The sequence below is a fragment of the Taeniopygia guttata genome, chromosome 5 (genome assembly GCF_048771995.1).
Source record: "Taeniopygia guttata chromosome 5, bTaeGut7.mat, whole genome shotgun sequence".
Taxonomy (NCBI): domain Eukaryota; kingdom Metazoa; phylum Chordata; class Aves; order Passeriformes; family Estrildidae; genus Taeniopygia; species Taeniopygia guttata.
In genome coordinates this window covers 12,900,885-12,921,192 of record NC_133030.1, presented here as the reverse complement: position 1 = coordinate 12,921,192, position 20,308 = coordinate 12,900,885, and the positions used below count along the sequence as shown (strand labels likewise).

Here is a 20,308-nt window from a genome sequence, read left to right as displayed (position 1 = left end):
CTGGGAAAATCAGAGGGGTCCATGGCAGTGACCAGTGTCCCTGGCAGGGCTCTGGCTGTGCCACCCTCGCCAGCCTTTCCACTGGGCACCTGCTGTTGGCCCTATGGACCCACAGGTAAAGGCGATGTCTCTCTGCACACTAACAAGGGGGGAAGGATTTGTCCCCTCAGCCCCCCAGCCTGGGTGTGCCCCCTGTCCCCAGCTCTCCCTGCTGGGCTCCTGCCCTGTGGCCCTACCTGGGGCTGCCTCGGTGTCACTCCCCTCCACGCTGTCCCCGGTGTAATAGGGCAGCTTCTTCACCCGTCCCTCCGACAGGGAACCTGCAGGGGACAAACAGGGACTTGGGGGTGGCCACAAGCGGCTCCGCAGCTGACAGAACCTCACGCTACAGAGCGGGGCTGCTGTGGCACCCAGGGGCACCCACAGCCCATGGCCAGGAGCCACAGCAGGGCCACCAGGACCCGGAGGTGCCGTGGGGCTGTCAGGCAGAGCCTTCACTCTGAGCACAGCTGGAGCACAAGGGCGGCACCCACCTGGGGGAGTGGGCACCTCCTGGTACTCTGGCACGGCTTTGTAATCCAGCTCCTCGTAGACAGCGTTGGAGATGGCATCTGCAGCTCTGCCAGGGCCTGGAACCAGATGCAGCACTTACCTGGGGCCCTGGGCCCTGTGGGTGGCACAGGGATCACCCCGGCCACCTTCAGAGCTGTTCCACAGGACAGGAGCCTCTGGACCCCCAGACCGGATCTGTCCCCACCCCCATCCACCGGGACCCACCTCGGCGCCGGGCACGGGCACGGCACAGCAGCAGGGCCAGGGCACCCAGGGACAGGCACAGCAGCGTCCCCAGCACCACGCACAGCACAGTGGGCACAGGCACAGTCCCCACGGCCACTGCTGAGGGCGATCTGCTGGGGACACCTGTGGGGACACAGGCAGGCAGTGAGGGGAGGGGGATCCCAGCCAGCCTGCGGTGGGGGATGCAGGCACGGGCAGAGCTACCTGTGCTGGTGGCACCCTCCGGATATGGGGTAGTGCGTCCCTCAGAGGTGCCATCGCTGTCCTCCTCACACTCCACTTGGGCGTAGCCACCGGTGCCACAGCTCTGCAGGTGCCAGGGGGCCGAGGGGCACCCCCAGAGCGAGCGGGCCCCGTCCTCACAGCCCACCCAGGCCAGCCACGCCAGGGACGGCTGCTGGGTGGGGACAGCCAAGAGCCGGCCCCGGTCCCCACAGCCCAGCTGGCGGCAGACGGCGGTGCCGGTGTCGGTGCTGGTGCCGTCGGCGCAGACGCGGCCCCAGGTGCCGTTGTAGGACACCTCCAGGTACCCCCGGCAGCGCCCAGGGCCTCCTGCCAGCCGCACCGAGAGCTGCTCTGCAAGGGGTGCGGGGGGGTCACGGCACGGCCGGGAACCCCCCGGGGCCTCTGCCCGGCCCTGACCTTGGGGTGCCCGGCACCGACCTGAGCAGACGGCCCCTGCCCCGCCACCGCGCCCGCACTCGCGCCGTTCCGTGCGCCCGCATTCCCAGAGAGACTCCTCGGAGCCGGAGCAGTCGGGCACGTACGGCCACAGCGGCCCCGTGCCGGCACCGAAGCGCGCCCGGCTCGGGGCCTCCAGTGCCGTGCCACAGCCCAGCTCCCGGCAGACAACGGCGGCGTCCTGCAGCTCCCAGCCTTCCTGGCAGACGGAGCTCCAGCTGCCCCCGGAATAGACCTCCACGCGCCCGGCACAGCGCCCCGAGCTCCCCGCCAGCCTCACCTGCCGGCTGCCTGTGGGCAGGGAAGGAATGGGCTGGGGGTGCTGCTTGGGGCACCCGCACCTCTGGCCCTTCTCGGGACACCCACCTGAGCAGGTGATGGCCATCTCCTCCACGCTGCTGTTCAGCGCAGGGCCCATCCCTGAGACATCTCCCATCTCCTCCAGCTGGTCATCCATCTCCTCAGGGCTGCCGGTCAGTGCAGAGCCCACGTCCAAAACGCCGTCCATCTCTTCAGTCCTGATGTCCACCAGGCTGGGGCTGCTGCTCAGTGCAGCAGCCGTACCCAAGGCAGAGTAAACATCCCTGGCTTGGCCACAGCCCAGCACGGAACATACCGCGTTGACATCCCATGACTTCCACTGCTCCAGCGGCACACGGCGCCAGGCTGGGCTGGTTATGGCCTCCTCCAGCCGCCCATCACACAAGCTCTGACCATCCACCAGCCGCAGGGTCGTGACAAAGCCAGCACCTGCAAATTCAGCAGCAGAGCCACGGAGCTGTAGCACCTGCCTCAGATGGAACTTCAGTCCAAAATATATCCGGCATCCACTGCTGCCAATTCTTAGCAGGCTCCCAAAAGCCCTTAAGGCTCCTCGCAGAGCCGCCTTGCACACCTGAGCACTTGACGGCGGCGGCGTTTCCGGGCACACAGGGCGGCTTCCCCAGCACGGCCACGGGGCACTCGCCCGGGTGCCGCTCGCTCCCGTGGCAGCCGAAGGCGTCCGGCCGCAGTGTCCCCTCCCCGCTGCCGAAGGAGCCTCCCGGGGGCACGCTGGAGGCGCGGCCGCAGCCCAGGTGGCGGCACAGGACGTGCGCATCGGCCAGGTCCCACTCGCTGGCGCACACGGATCCCCACGTCCCCCTCACTGCCACCTCCACTCGCCCGGAGCATCCCGAGCTGCTGTTCCCCAGCCGGAAGCCCGTGTAGGCTGCGGCACGAACGGCGGTCAGGGGGGCCATGCCGCAGGGACCCCAACAGCTCCCGCCGTCCCCAGCACTTACCGGAGCAGATGACCCTGGCAGGGCCGGCGCAGGCCTGGCTGAGGGGCAGACGCCGGGCACACGCACTGAGCAGGGACTCGGTGCCATTGCACTGGAAGCCACCGTCCCAGAATGACCCTGATCCTCTCCCAAATCGAGCGCTGCCAGGGATGGCGAGCGCCTCACCGCAGCCCAGCTCCCTGCACACCACCTGGGCCGCCTTCATGTCCACCTGATCCTCACAGACACCGACCCAGGCCCGGCCCCGACGCACCTCCAGACGCCCGGCACAGGCTCCATCACCTCCGACTAGCCGGGAGAATCCTGCAGGACCAGTGTCAAGGGATGCGCAGGCAGTGCCCCGTGCCCCCATAAGCCCAGCTCCTACCTTGGCAGACAACAGCCGTGTCCCAGTAATGGATGCTGCTGTTATAGGGTCCCCAGCCACGGATCTCGCAGTCCCAGAGCGTGGCCTCGTCCCCCCTGCAGTCCACCAGGACCAAGCTGAGGAGCCCATTCCCTATGCCGAAGGTGTCACGGGCGTAGTTGGCTTTGGAAGCCGAGCCACAGCCCAGCTGCTGGCAAACCACCTCGGCGTCCTCCATGTCCCAATCGCCGTCTGCCACCGAGCCCCACTGTCCCTGCAGCTTCACCTCCACCCTCCCGGCACAGGGACTGCTGCCGCCCGCCAGCCTCAGCTCCACGGCATCTGCACAGGGAAACCGGCACGGCTCAGACCTGCCCAGGATGCTCCAGCACAACGTGCCGGTCCCTGCACGGCCAGCGTGTCTCCTCACCTGTGCAGGTCACCCCCACATCCCGGTCGTGGCCACAGAAGTGCCGTCCCCATCCAAAGTGGGTACACTCCTCCAGCGCACTCTCAACTCCTCTGCAGAAGAAGGGCTGCAGCCAGATCCGCCCGGTGCCCTGCCCGAACGGGGCGTACGGGGACGCCCTGGCCACCCGGCCACAGCCCAGCAGCCGGCACACCACCGCGGCCCATGGAGCTTCCCAGTCGTAGTCGTTGACGCACACGGAGCCCCACTCACCGCCGTGCTCCACCTCCACGCGCCCGGCACAGCGCCCGCCGCCGCCCACCAGACGCAGCTGCCCGGAGCCTGCGGCACGGGGGCTGCTGAGCCGGGCCCGCCACCGCCGCGGGCCCCGCTCCCGCCCGCCGCCACTCACCCGCACACAGCCGCACGCACAGCAGCAGCCCCAGCGCCGCCACCGGCCCCATGGCCACCGGCCCCACGGCACCGGCCCCACGGCACCGGCCCCACGGCACCGGCCCCGAGCCGGCGCAGCCGGGGCAGCTCCCTCAGGCCTGCGCCCGAGCCAACGCAGGCAGCAGCACCGGGGCAGCCTTTATCAGGCGCCTCATCTCCCGGCTGCGGGGCCGCGGCTCCAATAACCTGCTCCGTGCCCAAATATGAGCCTCGCCTGCGCTTCTGGCGTCACACGCTTCGCCACAGTGGGCTGCCACCCGGATGTCCCCGGGGGGAGGCAGCCCCCCCACTGCACCTGCCCCGCGGGGGCCCTGCCTCCATCCCCCGGGCCTCAACGGTGCTGCTGGAGCCCGACAAGAGCCGTCCTGGCGGCGACGACAGCCTTCAGCCCACATCCTACCGACACCTTCCCCGGGACCACATCTAGCTCGGGCACCTGCGAAGTTCAAAGGCCCCACGCTCGGGGCGCTCCCCTCCCGGCAGCTCGCAGCCCCCGCGGGGGGTGGCAGCAGCCCCCGGCCCCGCGCGGCGCTGCCAGGTGCCAGCTCCCCGGTCCCTCGCGGCGGCGCTGGCACATGGCGCTGCTGCCGCGGCTGCGGCCCCGCGCTCGCCTCGCCGCCAGGGCAGGAAGGAGGCGGTCACCCCGCGGCGGCTCCCGGCGGCGCCGGCGACCGCACGCGCCTCCCGACGCCCGCGCTGCCGCCGATAACGCCGCCGCTCCGCCGCCCCTGCCCCGCCGCTCCGGCCCCTGCGGCTCGGCAGCCGCGCTCCGCAGCGAACTGCCCGCTCTCACCCTGCACCGCACTCCCTGCCGCCGCTTTCCACACGCACGGATCCACTCGCACCGCGGGCACCGACGCCCCTTCCAGCTGCGGCTCCTCTCACTCACGCTGGCCCCGGAGCTGCCCGGAACACCCGCTCCGACATCCACACCTCACGTTCCCTCACCGCTTTCAGCCCAGCTTTCCCATGGCACAGTCGCCTTTCCCTCCCTCCCTAAATCCACTGGCTGCTACCGCAGGAATACAGAAACGACCTCAAGTGCTTCCTCCCAAGGCTGTCCCAGGAAATATAAAAGAGCTTTGACCCCCTCACATTACAAGCACCAAAAAAATCCACACTAAAGTCTCTTTATCTCCGGGTCCCCGTATCCCGCTGTCACTCTCAGGGTCCCTCACCTGGCCGGGATCCCGCTTTCCCCGACCCTTCCTTACACGATCGACCCGAACTTCCCGGACTCTCGTCCCGGGCTCCCCCCGGAGCAGACGGAGCAGCGGGAACTGCCGCTGCTCCCCACCCGGCGGCACCGCAGCGATTCCCCACGGGCAGCACGTCCCGGTCCCTCGCCGCGGCGGCGGCGGGAGCTGCCCTGCCCCATCCCCCCGCGCTGCCGGGCACTGCGGCACCGGGCGCTGTCCGGGGCTGCTCCGCTCACACACGCCCGCACCGCGCCGAGCCCGCACCGGGCCAGGGCGCTGCGGGCCGACACAGGAGGGCAGCGGCGGCGGCCTGGGCGGGTGGGCGGCTGCTGCCCCGGCCACAGGGGACAGGAGCTCTCCGACCCCACGGATACCTCCGCGGGCCCGCGGTGGGCTCGGAGCTTCTTTCCCGAGGGCTCTGGTCGGGCTGCGCTCTTGCCGCCTCACCAGCCCCTGCTGCTGCCAGGACCTCAGCCGCTGCTCCGCCCTTCCCACCTGCAGCAGCCGAGGGAGCCGAGGCCAAAGCCCTCTGTCATGGTTTGACACTGGCACAATGCCAGTGCCCCCCCATGAAAATGCAATCTCTTAACTGAATGCTTTGAAATGCGATCGAGGACAGAGCAAAGCAGGCCTAAGCCTAATAACAAGAAAAAAACTTTATTAAACTACTACCACTATGCTACTGTAAAAGAGGGGAAAAAAAACCCACACACAATTCAAAATGAAAACCTTCCAAAGCATTCCTCCTCCCACCACCCAACTCCAACAAACCACAGTGAGACACAATCTGGACCCCAATCAGGTTTCCACCCTCCAGATAATCAACCCCCAGTCCATCTGCAGGGAGAGAGGAGTCTCTCTCTTGTGCCACAGACCCCCCAAGAAACACAGCTGCCACATCCTGTGCTTCCATGTCACCACATGGCACTGCCCGGAGAAAAAGTTTGCCAGTGGTGACCTTCTCCTTTCCATGCACAGTGCTCTCACCACCAATGCATGGATAGACAGACTGCTTTTAGGATTTTTCCTTTCAAGGATGCCCTGCCAAGAGGGGAAAAAGCAACAGTTCAGTTTTTCATTTTTGGGACCAACAGTCCCCCCCATTTTCCCCTGGGGCCGAGAATCCAAGAACAGAGATCTTCTCTTCTTCCTCTGCAAAGACAGGGGGCATCACCACAAACCTCCTTAACTTTTCTTTGTTCGCTCCACTTCTGTCTTTTCCCAGCTGAAGCAGGTCTCTTTGGCTCACCAGCATCCTCCTAAAATACAGTCTCTCTTGGAGGAGAAGATCAGTTCAATCTGTGGCTACCAAGAAAAAGTCCAGCCAAAAAGCCACTCCATCATCTCCTCCCACCTAGAATTTCTCCTTCCTACATCCCAGGTCCCAGGTTGTCTCTCTTCCTCTCTTTTCAAACCAAGAAGGAGAAAAATTTCACAAAGCTTTCATTTCTTAGGAAGAGTTAAAAGTCCCGACTCCCAGAGGTGGCTCGCTGCCCAGGCTCCAGCTCCCACAGGCGGCCCCCCCGCTCTTCTCCTTCCCCGCGGTGAACTGCTGGCAAAACCGCCGTCTCTTTTTCTCTCTTGGGAGAGAGAGACTCTGGGGGGAATGGAGACATCCCAGATTTTCTCCACCCTTCCATCGGCAGGGGGCCAGCCCGGTTCCAGTCCCTCCACCCTTGGGCCTACCTCCAAAGGCCACATGGCTTCTCCCCTCCCCCACCCAGCTCGTGGCCGGGCAGGGGAGAGTCCTGCACTGACCACTGACCGGAACCCAAGAGAGTGAGTTCTCCTGGGAATTCTGCTTTTAAGCCCTCTGTGTTCTCAGAGGCGTGCCTACCTTCAATTGGCCAATGTCAAAATTGACCTCTTCCTTGCGGAAAAATTCTTTTTCCGTGTCAAACCACGACATCCTCCTTCCCTGTTTCCCAGCTCCCACAGGCCGGGCAGCTGCTGGCTGGCGGGCGCCTCCTGCCCAGCCCCGGCTGCGCGGCTGCTGCAGGGGCCCCGTCTCACCTGCCCGGGCCGGAGTGACAACGAGCTGCGAGCCCACGGCGTCCTGCAGCTCTGCCAGCAGCTCCGGCATCCCGCCTGCCCGCTGCGGAGCCTGCGCTGAGTGAGGGCCCTGCCACCTTCCCTTCCGTGCCCGCCATTCCCGAGCCGGGCAGCGCAGGCTGCGGGACAGGCAGGGCCGCAGCGGCATCCAGCCTGGCTCGGCACCTCCCTCCCTGTCGGGGTCACTGGGCAAGACCCCGACAGTGTGAAAGTCCTTTTTCCCTAGCCCGGCCGCTGAAGAAGAGGTCTGGAATGTGTGAAGCCGACTTTTCAAGGTTGTTTCTTTTTCCTCTTCTACAAGAGTTTCTTTCTGACCTGCCGAGGTCCAGCTAGCACAGAAGCCGTGGCAGTCTCCTTCCCGCCCCAGGCGGCTCCCACGTAATATATGCAAATTTATATGTGCCGTGTTTAGAATTCCCGTACCAATACCTAAAATCTACTTTGAACAAGGTGTTTTTTCTATGCTAAACCAATAGAAAAGTGTCACTACCACAGCAAGACATGGAGGACAAGAAGAAGGAAGAAGAAGCTAGGGCACGCTCAGGTTCCTCCATCTTCTACCCCTGAATTCCATTCTAACAAATCCCAAAATTCTACTTTTCCACCCTGTGTCAATTTCCTTATTACATCATTCAAACCCTTTTTGCTTGTAATTCCTCATGTAAGGTCAGCAGCCTCTCCTAGGGGCTAAAATGTAATCCACAGGTGTTTTCCATTTGCTGCCAAGGTTCCTGTGCTCTTTGCCAGGGGCTCGAGTCATCCAGGGCAGCCAGAGGGATGCTCTGGACTCCAACATCTCCCCTTTATCGTTGCACCAAAAACACCTCTCTGGCAGCCCTGTTCATGGCTCACCGCACACATTGAAAAAGGCATGGAAAAATTAGCAGAAAAATGAAAATCTCTACTAAAATATAAAAAGCCATTTTCAAAAGTTCTCTCCTCAATGGTGAGAGCTCAAAAAAAATCAAACGAATCATTCAACCAAGATCCAGTAACTTCTCCAAATTTGTCTATACCTTCCTGCAATCGCTTCATGTTTTCATGGATTGATTTAAAATGATCTGACAAGTTCATGCAGAACATGCCTTCAAATTCTTCACACCCGTGCCATGTGTCAGCAATAAATAACCGATTGCCACTCTGTTCTGAAGAGTTGCCCATCTTCCACTGTTGACATCTGTTAGCACGTCACTCAGTGCAAGAGAGACAGCACGAGCGTGTTTGCTCAACCAACACCCCATCCGATCCAGGTGAGTCAAGGCTACCCCTGATGCTGCTTGTGGCGAGAATATTGCAGCCACAGTTCTCTGAGCCTTGTTCCATGTATAAGCATTATCATCACACTTTGGATCATATTTTTTAATATTTCTTTTCCCCCTATGCTTTTTCCCTCTCAAGATTGTCAAATCGGGTGGTAGCAATGACAGTTTTCCAATGCTGCACGGACCGCCTGTGGCATTTGCAGGGATAGCAGGCCAAATCCTGTCCCCACAAATGAAAAAGACCCCTTGTGGCAATTGCGCTGGGGCTTGGCGGGATGGTCTGTTTGACACCTTGGTGTAATTACACCAAGAAGAGGCATTCTGGAAATGAAATTATTTGGGGCGACATCTATCATTTTATTATTTGTTTGCATCACTCCTGAAATGGCAAATTCTATACAAAATTTCATTGTCACTGAACCAAGAATTTCCAATTCTCGAGGTTCAAAAGGAACCATTGGGAGAAAATGCGTCCAAACTTCCTATCCGTCCACAGGATTCGGAATGACCTGTGAAACCTTGGGAGGGATGTTCTTTGGAACTGGCCATTCACTCACTGGCAAGCTCAGAAGACATGTTGAACACGGTTTTTTCAGTCTTGAACATGTCAAGCAGATGGTGTCCAAACCTGCTGCATTGGCCAAAGTTTCCCAAACGTTTCCTTTTGGTTGGAGCATGGGAAAATCTGCCGAATTACCCAAGGCAATGGAATTGCCTAAGGCAATTGATAACAGAATGAAGCACAAAAACAACATTTTGACTTTGCAATGCAATGACACCCAAGTCCTGAAATTCTGGATTGAAGAGATGTTTGTGGATGTCCTCTCACGTCTGCGTGCTTGCCTCTTTGTTCTCAGATTCAGCGTCTGCTTGCATCAGAGTCCGGCAGGGTTTCACGTATCTCCTGAAACCCACTTCGGTCCTCGCCCAATAGCGGCAGCGTCTGCAAAATCAGTCCAGAAGCTCTCCTGGTCTCTGTCCAGCAGATAACAGGTGGAGAACACCCAGGGCCCTTGGATCTTCTCCTTTCCGGGTCGAGTTGGAAGAAGCTTGCTCTCTGCAAGGGTTCGGGCCGTCCTCTACAGGGAGTTTTCTAGTCGGGCTAGGGTCAGATGTTCAGCACTTCTGGTGAGCTCCGTGCCCACCCGGAGATGCAAATCTGTCGGGGTCACTGGGCAAGACCCCGACAGTGTGAAAGTCCTTTTTCCCTAGCCCGGCCGCTGAAGAAGAGGTCTGGAATGCGTGAAGCCGACTTTTCAAGGTTGTTTATTTTCCCTTATCTACAAGAGTTTCTTTCTGACCTGCCGAGGTCCAGCTAGCACAGAAGCCGTGGCAGTCTCCTTCCCGCCCCAGGCGGCTCCCACGGTATATACTCAAAATTACGTGTACCGTGTTTACAATTCCCGTACCAATACCTAAAATCTACTTTGGACAAGGTGTCCCTATCCTAAACCAATAGAAAAGTGTCACTACCACAGCACGACATGGAGGACAAGAAGAAGGAAGAAGAAGCTAGGGCATGCCCAGGTTCCTCCATCTTGTACCCCTGAATTCCATTCTAACAAATCCCAAAATTCTACTTTTCCACCCTGTGTCAATTTCCTTATTACATCATTCAAACCCTTTTTGCTTTTAATTCCTATTTTAAGATCGGCAGCCTCTCCCACGGGCTAAAATCGAATCCACAGCTGTTTTCTGTTTGCTGCCAAGGTTCCTGGGCTCTTTGCCAGGGGCTGGAGTCATCCAGGGCAGCCAGAGGGATGCTCTGGACTCTGACACCTCGCCACAAGCTCCAGCACCTTCTCCTCTTCTCCTGCCTCCTCCACGCCCAGGCTGAGCACGGACGGCTTCAGCCAGGCCCTGCTGCAGGAACTGGACGCCCTCCGGGCTCTGCAGCCCGCCCTGAAGATCGGGAGCCTCCTGGAGCACGACGTGCCGCAGCCAAGGGGCCATGGCCCGGCTGCCCTGCCACCGCGGGCTGCTGCCGGGGGGCAGGAAGGCGCTCCCCTCCTTCAGGAGACCTCCCCTCCTTTAGGAAAAGTCCTTCCAACAACCAGAGCCCTTCCCAGCCCAGCTCTCGGCGCTGAGAGTGGGGCTGAGCCTGCCCCACCCGCGGGGCACGGGGAGGAGATCCTGCGGCACCTGCGGGGTGGGCTCCGGCTCCTGCCCTCTCCCTTTTCCCCTCGCTGTTGCTGGCATCGCTTCTGTGCATTTGGCAGCGATAAATAAAGGCCCTGCAGACAAGCCCAGCAATCCTCCTCTGCCCTCCCCCCTCAGCCCACCATCCCCAGGGATGTGTTTCTGCTTCCAGTTCCTGCCTCACATCGCCAACCAAAAGCGTACATGGGATGGAAGTGCCAGCCCCAGAATGAGCTTCCAGGCATGGGAGTGAGTCTCTGACCAGTTTGGCTTTTAATAAGGAAAAATGGGAAATTTAAACTGAAATCAAAGGAAATCCCTACACAGGAGCTGCTTTCCTGCAGCGCTGCACAGCGAGGGATGACTTCCATGGGCAGGGCCAGACCTCCCTGGGCACAGGGCCCCACCGCACTGCCACACACGTGTCCCCTGGGCTGTGGCATGGCCAGGACATCCTCATGGCAGTGTCGCCGGGGCGCTGCTGCCCACATCGTCATAGTCCGTATTCCCTGGGCTCGGATCTGAGAAGTCTGTTGTTGCTCCTGGGGGACATGGAGGGGAGCAGATCCCACCTTGGGCACAGCACGGAAAGGTGCCTGAGGGGCAGGCAGCTCCCTGTCCCCCCTGACGGACCCCACCGGGGGTCAGAGCACAGCACCCATGAATCTGTGCTGGGGCCCTGCCTGCCCCCACACACAAACCCTGCCCAGGAGTGGCTCTGCAGAGGGGACAGGGCAGCTGTGAGCCCTCTCACCTGTGGGGAGGACACAGATCGATTTCTGCCGTGCCACTCCCTCAGAGATGTCCCCAGTGCTGGGAGCAGGGGCCTCCTGTGGCACATCCAGGACATCGTCGTAGCCCTCCGGGATTCCTTGCTCGGGCTCGGCAAGGGGATCTGGGAAAATCAGAGGGGTCCATGGCAGTGACCAGTGTCCCTGGCAGGGCTCTGGCTGTGCCACCCTCGCCAGCCTTTCCACTGGGCACCTGCTGTTGGCCCTATGGACCCACAGGTAAAGGCGATGTCTCTCTGCACACTAACAAGGGGGGAAGGATTTGTCCCCTCAGCCCCCCAGCCTGGGTGTGCCCCCTGTCCCCAGCTCTCCCTGCTGGGCTCCTGCCCTGTGGCCCTACCTGGGGCTGCCTCGGTGTCACTCCCCTCCACGCTGTCCCCGGTGTAATAGGGCAGCTTCTTCACCCGTCCCTCCGACAGGGAACCTGCAGGGGACAAACAGGGACTTGGGGGTGGCCACAAGCGGCTCCGCAGCTGACAGAACCTCACGCTACAGAGCGGGGCTGCTGTGGCACCCAGGGGCACCCACAGCCCATGGCCAGGAGCCACAGCAGGGCCACCAGGACCCGGAGGTGCCGTGGGGCTGTCAGGCAGAGCCTTCACTCTGAGCACAGCTGGAGCACAAGGGCGGCACCCACCTGGGGGAGTGGGCACCTCCTGGTACTCTGGCACGGCTTTGTAATCCAGCTCCTCGTAGACAGCGTTGGAGATGGCATCTGCAGCTCTGCCAGGGCCTGGAACCAGATGCAGCACTTACCTGGGGCCCTGGGCCCTGTGGGTGGCACAGGGATCACCCCGGCCACCTTCAGAGCTGTTCCACAGGACAGGAGCCTCTGGACCCCCAGACCGGATCTGTCCCCACCCCCATCCACCGGGACCCACCTCGGCGCCGGGCACGGGCACGGCACAGCAGCAGGGCCAGGGCACCCAGGGACAGGCACAGCAGCGTCCCCAGCACCACGCACAGCACAGTGGGCACAGGCACAGTCCCCACGGCCACTGCTGAGGGCGATCTGCTGGGGACACCTGTGGGGACACAGGCTGGCAGTGAGGGGAGGGGGATCCCAGCCAGCCTGCGGTGGGGGATGCAGGCACGGGCAGAGCTACCTGTGCTGGTGGCACCCTCTGCATGTGGGGTAGTGCGTCTCTCAGAGGTGCCATCGCCGTCCTCCTCACACTCCACTTGGGCGTAGCCGCCGGTGCCACAGCTCTGCAGGTGCCAGGGGGCTGAGGGGCACTCCCAGAGCGAGCGGGCCCCGTCCTCACAGCCCACCCAGGCCAGCCACGCCAGGGACGGCTGCTGGGTGGGGACAGCCGAGAGCCAGCCCCGGTGCCCACAGCCCAGCTGGCGGCAGACGGCGGTGCCGGTGTCGGTGCTGGTGCCGTCGGCGCAGACGCGGCCCCAGGTGCCGTTGTAGGACACCTCCAGGTACCCCCGGCAGCGCCCAGGGCCTCCTGCCAGCCGCACCGAGAGCTGCTCTGCAAGGGGAGCGGGGGGGTCACGGCACGGCCGGGAACCCCCCGGGGCCTCTGCCGGGCCCTGACCTTGGGGTGCCCGGCACCGACCTGAGCAGACGGCCCCTGCCCCGCCACCGCGCCCGCACTCGCGCCGTTCCGTGCGCCCGCATTCCCAGAGAGACTCCTCGGAGCCGGAGCAGTCGGGCACGTACGGCCACAGCGGCCCCGTGCCGGCACCGAAGCGCGCCCGGCTCGGGGCCTCCAGTGCCGTGCCACAGCCCAGCTCCCGGCAGACAACGGCGGCGTCCTGCAGCTCCCAGCCTTCCTGGCAGACGGAGCTCCAGCTGCCCCCGGAATAGACCTCCACGCGCCCGGCACAGCGCCCCGAGCTCCCCGCCAGCCTCACCTGCCGGCTGCCTGTGGGCCGGGAAGGAATGGGCTGGGGGGGCTGCTTGGGGCACCCGCACCTCTGGCCCTTCTCGGGACACCCACCTGAGCAGGTGATGGCCATCTCCTCCACGCTGCTGTTCAGCGCAGGGCCCATCCCTGAGACATTGCCCCTCTCCTCCAGCTGGTCATCCATCTCCTCAGGGCTGCCGGTCAGTGCAGAGCCCACGTCCAAAACGCCGTCCATCTCGTCAGTCCTGATGTCCACCAGGCTGGGGCTGCTGCTCAATGCAGCAGCCGTACCCAAGGCAGAGTAAACATCCCTGGCTTGGCCACAGCCCAGCATGGAACATACCACGTTGACATCCCATGACTTCCACTGCTCCAGCGGCACACGGCGCCAGGCTGGGCTGGTTATGGCCTCCTCCAGCCGCCCATCACACAAGCTCTGACCATCCACCAGCCGCAGGGTCGTGACAAAGCCAGCACCTGCAAATTCAGCAGCAGAGCCACGGAGCTGTAGCTGTAGCACCTGCCTCAGATGGAACTTCAGTCCAAAATATATCCGGCATCCACTGCTGCCAATTCTTAGCAGGCTCCCAAAAGCCCTTAAGGCTCCTCGCAGAGCCGCCTTGCACACCTGAGCAGTTGACGGCGGCGGCGTTTCCGGGCACACAGGGCGGCTTCCCCAGCACGGCCACGGGGCACTCGCCCGGGTGCCGCTCGCTCCCGTGGCAGCCGAAGGCGTCCGGCCGCAGTGTCCCCTCCCCGCTGCCGAAGGAGCCTCCCGGGGGCACGCTGGAGGCGCGGCCGCAGCCCAGGTGGCGGCACAGGACGTGCGCATCGGCCAGGTCCCACTCGCTGGCGCACACGGATCCCCACGTCCCCCTCACTGCCACCTCCACTCGCCCGGAGCATCCCGAGCTGCTGTTCCCCAGCCGGAAGCCCGTGTAGGCTGCGGCACGAACAGCGGTCAGGGGGGCCATGCCGCAGGGACCCCAACAGCTCCCGCCGTCCCCAGCACTTACCGGAGCAGATGACGCTGGCAGGGCCGGCGCAGGCCTGGCTGAGGGGCAGACGCCGGGCACACGCACTGAGCAGGGACTCGGTGCCATTGCACTGGAAGTCACCGTCCCAGAATGACCCTGATCCTCTCCCAAATCGAGCGCTGCCAGGAATGGCGAGCGCCTCACCGCAGCCCAGCTCCCTGCACACCACCTGGGCCGCCTTCATGTCCACCTGATCCTCACAGACACCGACCCAGGCCCGGCCCCGACGCACCTCCAGACGCCCGGCACAGGCTCCATCACCTCCGACTAGCCGGGAGAATCCTGCAGGACCAGTGTCAAGGGATGCGCAGGCAGTGCCCCGTGCCCCCATAAGCCCAGCTCCTACCTTGGCAGACAACAGCTGTGTCCCAGTAATGGACGCTGCTGTTATAGGGTCCCCAGCCACGGATCTTGCAGTCCCAGAGCCTGGCCTCGTACCCACCGCAGTCCACCCTGGCCAGACTGACGAGCCAGCCCCCTAGACCGAAGGTGTCACGGGCATAGTAGGCTTTGGAAGCCGAGCCACAGCCCAGCTGCTGGCAAACCACCTCGGTGTCCTCCATGTCCCAGTCGTTGTCTCCCACCGAGCCCCACTGTCCCTGCAGCTTCACCTCCACCCTCCCGGCACAGGGACTGCTGCCGCCCACCAGCCTCAGCTCCACGGCATCTGCACAGGGGCACCGGCATGGCTCAGACCTGCCCAGGATGCTCCAGCACAACGTGCCGGTCCCTGCACGGCCAGCGTGTCCCCTCACCTGTGCAGGTCACCCCCACATCCCGGTCGTGGCCGCAGAAGTGCCGTCCCCATCCAAAGTGCGGACACTCCTCCAGCGCATTCTCACCTCCTCGGCAGAAGAAGGGCTGCAGCCAGATCCGCCCGGTGCCCTGCCCGAACGGGGCGTACGGGGACGCCCTGGCCACCCGGCCACAGCCCAGCAGCCGGCACACCACCTCGGCCAAGCGAGCGTCCCAGTGGAAGTCGAAGACGCACACGGAGCCCCACTCACCGCCGTGCTCCACCTCCACGCGCCCGGCACAGCGCCCGCCGCCGCCCACCAGACGCAGCTGCCCGGAGCCTGCGGCACGGGGGCTGCTGAGCCGGGCCCGCCACCGCCGCGGGCCCCGCTCCCGCCCGCCGCCACTCACCCGCACACAGCCGCACGCACAGCAGCAGCCCCAGCGCCGCCACCGGCCCCATGGCCACCGGCCCCACGCCACCGGCCCCACGGCACCGGCCCCGAGCCGGCGCAGCCGGGGCAGCTCCCTCAGGCCTGCGCCCGAGCCAACGCAGGCAGCAGCACCGGGGCAGCCTTTATCAGGCGCCTCATCTCTCGGCTGCGGGGCCGCGGCCTCCAATAACCTGCTCCGTGCCCAAATATGAGCCTCGCCTGCGCTTCTGGCGTCACACGCTTCGCCACAGTGGGCTGCCACCCGGATGTCCCCGGGGGGAGACAGCCCCCCCACTGCACCTGCCCCGCGGGGGCCCTGCCTCCATCCCCGGGCCTCCAACGGTGCTGCTGGAGCCCGACAAGAGCCGTCCTGGCGGCGACGACAGCCTTCAGCCCACATCCTACCGACACCTTCCGCGGGACCACATCTAGCTCGGGCACCTGCGAAGTTCAAAGGCCCCACGCTCGGGGCGCTCCCCTCCCGGCAGCTCGCAGCCCCCGCGGGGGGTGGCAGCAGCCCCCGGCCCCGCGCGGCGCTGCCAGGTGCCAGCTCCCCGGTCCCTCGCGGCGGCGCTGGCACATGGCGCTGCTGCCGCGGCTGCGGCCCCGCGCTCGCCTCGCCGCCAGGGCAGGAAGGAGGCGGTCACCCCCCGGCGGCTCCCGGCGGCGCCGGCGACCGCACGCGCCTCCCGACGCCCGCGCTGCCGCCGATAACGCCGCCGCTCCGCCGCCTCTGCCCCGCCGCTCCGGCCCCTGCGTCTCGGCAGCCGCGCTCCGCAGCGAACTGCCCGCTCTCACCCTGCACCGCACTCCCTGCCGCCGCTTTCCCCACGCACGGATCCACTCGCACCGCGGGCACCGACGCCCCTTCCAGCTGCGGCTCCTCTCACTCACGCTGGCCCCGGAGCTTCCCGGAACACCCGCTCCGACATCCACGCCTCACGTTCCCTCACCCCTTTCAGCCCAGCTTTCCCATGGCACAGTCGCCTTTCTCTCCCTCCCTAAATCCACTGGCTGCTACCGCAGGAATACAGAAACGACCCCAAGTGCTTCCTCCCAAGGCTGTCCCAGGAAATATAAAAGGGCTTTGACCCCCTCACATTGCAAGCAACAAAAAAAATTCACACTAAAGTCTCTCTTCCTCCTGATCCCCGTATCCCGCTGTCACTCTCAGGGGGTCCCGCACCTGGCCGGGATCCCGCTTTCCCCGACCCTTCCTTACGCGATCGACCCGAACTTCCCGGACTCTCGTCCCGGGCTCCCCCCGGAGCAGACGGAGCAGCGGGAACTGCCGCTGCTCCCCACCCGGCGGCACCGCAGCGATTCCCCACGGGCAGCACGTCCCGGTCCCTCTCCGCGGCGGCGGCGGGAGCTGCCCTGCCCCATCCCCCCGCGCTGCCGGGCACTGCGGCACCGGGCGCTGTCCGGGGCTGCTCCGCTCACACACGCCCGCACCGCGCCGAGCCCGCACCGGGCCAGGGCGCTGCGGGCTGACACAGGAGGGCAGCGGCGGCGGCCTGGGCGGGTGGGCGGCTGCTGCCCCGGCCACAGGGGACAGGAGCTCTCCGACCCCACGGATACCTCCGCGGGCCCGCGGTGGGCTCGGAGCTTCTTTCCCGAGGGCTCTGGTCGGGCTGCGCTCTTGCCGCCTCACCAGCCCCTGCTGCTGCCAGGACCTCAGCCGCTGCTCCGCCCTTCCCACCTGCAGCAGCCGAGGGAGCCGAGGCCAAAGCCCTCCTTGCCTGTTTCCCTCGCTCCCACAGGCCGGGCAGCTGCCGGCTGGCGGGCGCCTCCTGCCCAGCCCCGGCTGCGCGGCTGCTGCAGGGGCCCCGTCTCACCTGCCCGGGCCGGAGTGACAACGAGCTGCGAGCCCACGGCGTCCTGCAGCTCTGCCAGCAGCTCCGGCATCCCGCCTGCCCGCTGCGGAGCCTGCGCTGAGTGAGGGCCCTGCCACCTTCCCTTCCGTGCCCGCCATTCCCGAGCCGGGCAGCGCAGGCTGCGGGACAGGCAGGGCCGCAGCGGCATCCAGCCTGGCTCGGCACCTCCCTCCCTGTCGGGGTCACTGGTGTTATGAACAAAACAGCCTGGCTGGGACACTTGGCTTGGGCTAAGTACTGACATTGAAATGTTAATTAGCTAATTGTTCCTGGGAATCACCTACCTCCCCCCACCCTCACTACCATTCTAGGACTGGGATGCAAAATAATCCAGTGGAATCATGGGAGGGGGTTTTGGGGATGAAAAACACCCTTAAATGCAAAAGATGGGCACAGTGGAGGGGGCTGGATGGGTGTGCTGGTTGGGGAAAAGGGAACCCCATCCCTAGTCTGTGTTTGACCTGTCACCATAACCTACAGAGGACCAGACTGGACTGGGCTGTGGGAAGCAGGCACGAAGTAACACACACTTCCTGGTGTTACCAGAGGAGGAGTAAAGGGACAGCTGCTGCTGGACTCCGGCAGCAGGCTCTGCACATCCCCACACCCTGCGGCTACCAGTGTGCAGGAGGAAAGGAGAGAGGACTGTCTGCTGGGACTTCATATATGGACTGCACACCTCTTCACCTCCAGCTACCAGCGTGCCACGGAGACTCCAGGGACAGACTCTGCACGCCTGCTCACCCTTCGGCTAGTGGAGAAGCTACAACTGCGAGGGCGAGCTCCTTGTTGAGCCCCCTGCCGAGCTGACTAATAATAAAGGCATAGACCCCGTTCATTTCAATTGGGAAGGACCCCGACAGTGTGAAAGTCCTTTTTCCCTAGCCCGGCCGCTCAAGAAGTGGTCTAGAATGCGTGAAGCCGACTTTTCAAGGTTGTTTCTTTTTCCCTGATATACAAGAGTTTCTTTCTGACCTGCCGAGGTCCAGCCGTGGCAGTCTCCTTTTCGTCCCCAGAGGGCTCCCACATTATAGACCCAAAATTACATCTACTGTGTTTACAATTCCCGTACCAGTACCTCAAATCTACTTTGGACAAGGTGTCCCTATCCTAAACCAATAGAAAAGTGTCACTATCACAGCAAGACATGGAGGACAAGAAGGAAGAAGAAGCTAGGGCATTGTAGCGATACGCTGAATAAATAAATAGACTCCACAACTTGATGTAGTTATGAAGTGGGTATGTATGACAGCGCCCAGCACAAGTGAGATAACTCTCCGAAATCTTGTGCCCCGAGCTGAAGTTTGCCCCCCAGTTTTATTCACAAATGTGTTCCATATGCAATACATTACACAACTTTTCTATGCATATTCAACCCCTGGCCCCACCTGTCTTCGCCTCTCATGCTAAATAGGTCCAGGCCCTTCTGGGCATGCGTGGTTTTTTGTGGGGGCCTTTATGGGGGTCCCTGGAGGTCCTTGAGGCTCAAACCATCATCTTCCTCTGCATTGAACTTTTGAACTCTTCTCCTCTGCGCTTGCGCTTTTAGTCCTTTGCTATCTTATCTGGATAAGTCCATCATCCTTGACATGTTTGGAGGCAGAGGGGCTTCCTTGTCTGAATTCTTTGCATTCCTGGTCTTTTCCGGTATTTGTCTTTCTGCAAGAAGCTTTAAAGATCTTTGTTTTCTTTCTTATGCCTTTTGTGCAGAGGTTTCTTAAAATTCAACACATGATTCTACAAACATGATACATTCATTTTTGATGTATTCACTTTTGATACATTCATTTTTGATACATTCTTTTTGTTAGCTCAAGTGATCTCTGGAAAATCTTTCATTTCAGCATGCCCAGGTTCCTCCATCTTGTACCCCTGAATTCCATTCTAACAAATCCCAAAATTCTACTTTTCCACCCTGTGTCAATTTCCTTATGACATCATTCAAACCCTTTTTGCTTGTAATTCCTCACGTAAGTTCGCCAGCCTCTCCCACGGGCTAAAATCGAATCCACAGGTGTTTTCCGTTTGCTGCCAAGGTTCCTGAGCTCTTTGCCAGGGGCTCGAGTCATCCAGGGCAGCCAGAGGGATGCTCTGGACTCTGACACCTCCCCACAAGCTCCAGCACCTTCTCCTCTTCTCCTGCCTCCTCCACGCCCAGGCTGAGCACGGACGGCTTCAGCCAGGCCCTGCTGCAGGAACTGGACGCCCTCCGGGCTCTGCAGCCCGCCCTGAAGATCGGGAGCCTCCTGGAGCACGACGTGCCGCAGCCAGGGGCCATGGCCCGGCCGCCCTGCCACCGCGGGCTGCTGCCGGGGGGCAGGAAGGCACTCCCCTCCTTCAGGAGACCTCCCCTCCTTTAGGAAAAGTCCTTCCAACAACCAGAGCCCTTCCCAGCCCAGCTCTCGGTGCTGAGAGTGGGGCTGAGCCTGCCCCACCCGCGGGGCACGGGGAGGAGATCCTGCGGCACCTGCGGGGTGGGCTCCGGCTCCTGCCCTCTCCCTTTTCCCCTCGCTGTTGCTGGCATCACTTCTGTGCATTTGGCAGCGATAAATAAAGGCCCTGCAGACAAGCCCAGCAATCCTCCTCTGCCCTCCCCCCTCAGCCCACCATCCCCAGGGATGTGTTTCTGCTTCCAGTTCCTGCCTCACATCACCAACCAAAAGCGTACACGGGATAGAAGTGCCAGCCCCAGAATGAGCTTCCAGGCCTGGGAGTGAGTTTCTGACCAGTTTGGCTCTTAATAGGAAAAAATGGCAATTTACACGGATGCAGCTTTCGGGGGTCACTTGTGGCTGTCCCCCGTCACTCCCCGGGCCCCCGGGACCCCTCTGGCTGGCTGTCCCCTCAGGGGACCGGGGTTTGCCGCGGTCCCGCTGCACTGGGCTCACCAGGCAGCGGCTGGGTTAGCACGGTCCCAGCGGCGGTGCGCCTCGGTCGCCGCAAGGAGTCGAGATAA

General features: G+C 62.9%; 2 protein-coding genes and 2 long non-coding RNA genes across 4 annotated transcripts; all 4 read right to left on the bottom strand.

The window, feature by feature from the left end:
* Positions 1-9: 9 nt before the first annotated feature.
* On the bottom strand, positions 10-14,730 carry LOC116808453 (antigen WC1.1). Its single transcript, XM_072929420.1, has 19 exons — positions 14,286-14,730; positions 13,898-14,212; positions 12,979-13,746; positions 12,520-12,891; positions 12,295-12,438; positions 12,051-12,146; positions 11,631-11,837; positions 7,183-7,455; positions 5,185-5,479; positions 3,539-4,107; positions 3,130-3,450; positions 2,763-3,065; positions 2,375-2,689; positions 1,846-2,229; positions 1,462-1,770; positions 1,003-1,374; positions 778-921; positions 534-629; positions 10-320 (listed from the first exon to the last, which is right to left on the bottom strand). The coding sequence occupies exons 1-19, from the start codon at positions 14,635-14,637 to the stop codon at positions 10-12; spliced, it is 5,946 nt and encodes a 1,981-aa protein (XP_072785521.1). The 5' UTR covers positions 14,638-14,730.
* LOC140684382 (uncharacterized) lies at positions 5,811-7,143 on the bottom strand. The gene is made up of 2 exons (XR_012056589.1): positions 6,856-7,143; positions 5,811-6,474 (listed from the first exon to the last, which is right to left on the bottom strand). It is a non-coding gene; the product is annotated as an uncharacterized lncRNA (long non-coding RNA).
* On the bottom strand, positions 9,734-11,500 carry LOC140684383 (uncharacterized). The gene is made up of 2 exons (XR_012056590.1): positions 11,377-11,500; positions 9,734-11,164 (listed from the first exon to the last, which is right to left on the bottom strand). It is a non-coding gene; the product is annotated as an uncharacterized lncRNA (long non-coding RNA).
* Positions 14,731-14,985: 255 nt separating the features above from the next.
* On the bottom strand, positions 14,986-20,208 carry LOC140684380 (uncharacterized). Its single transcript, XM_072930696.1, has 3 exons — positions 19,458-20,208; positions 17,314-17,521; positions 14,986-15,382 (listed from the first exon to the last, which is right to left on the bottom strand). Exons 1-3 carry the CDS (start codon positions 19,887-19,889, stop codon positions 14,997-14,999), a joined length of 1,026 nt encoding a protein of 341 aa, XP_072786797.1. The 5' UTR covers positions 19,890-20,208; the 3' UTR covers positions 14,986-14,996.
* Between the last annotated feature and the right edge of the window lie 100 nt (positions 20,209-20,308).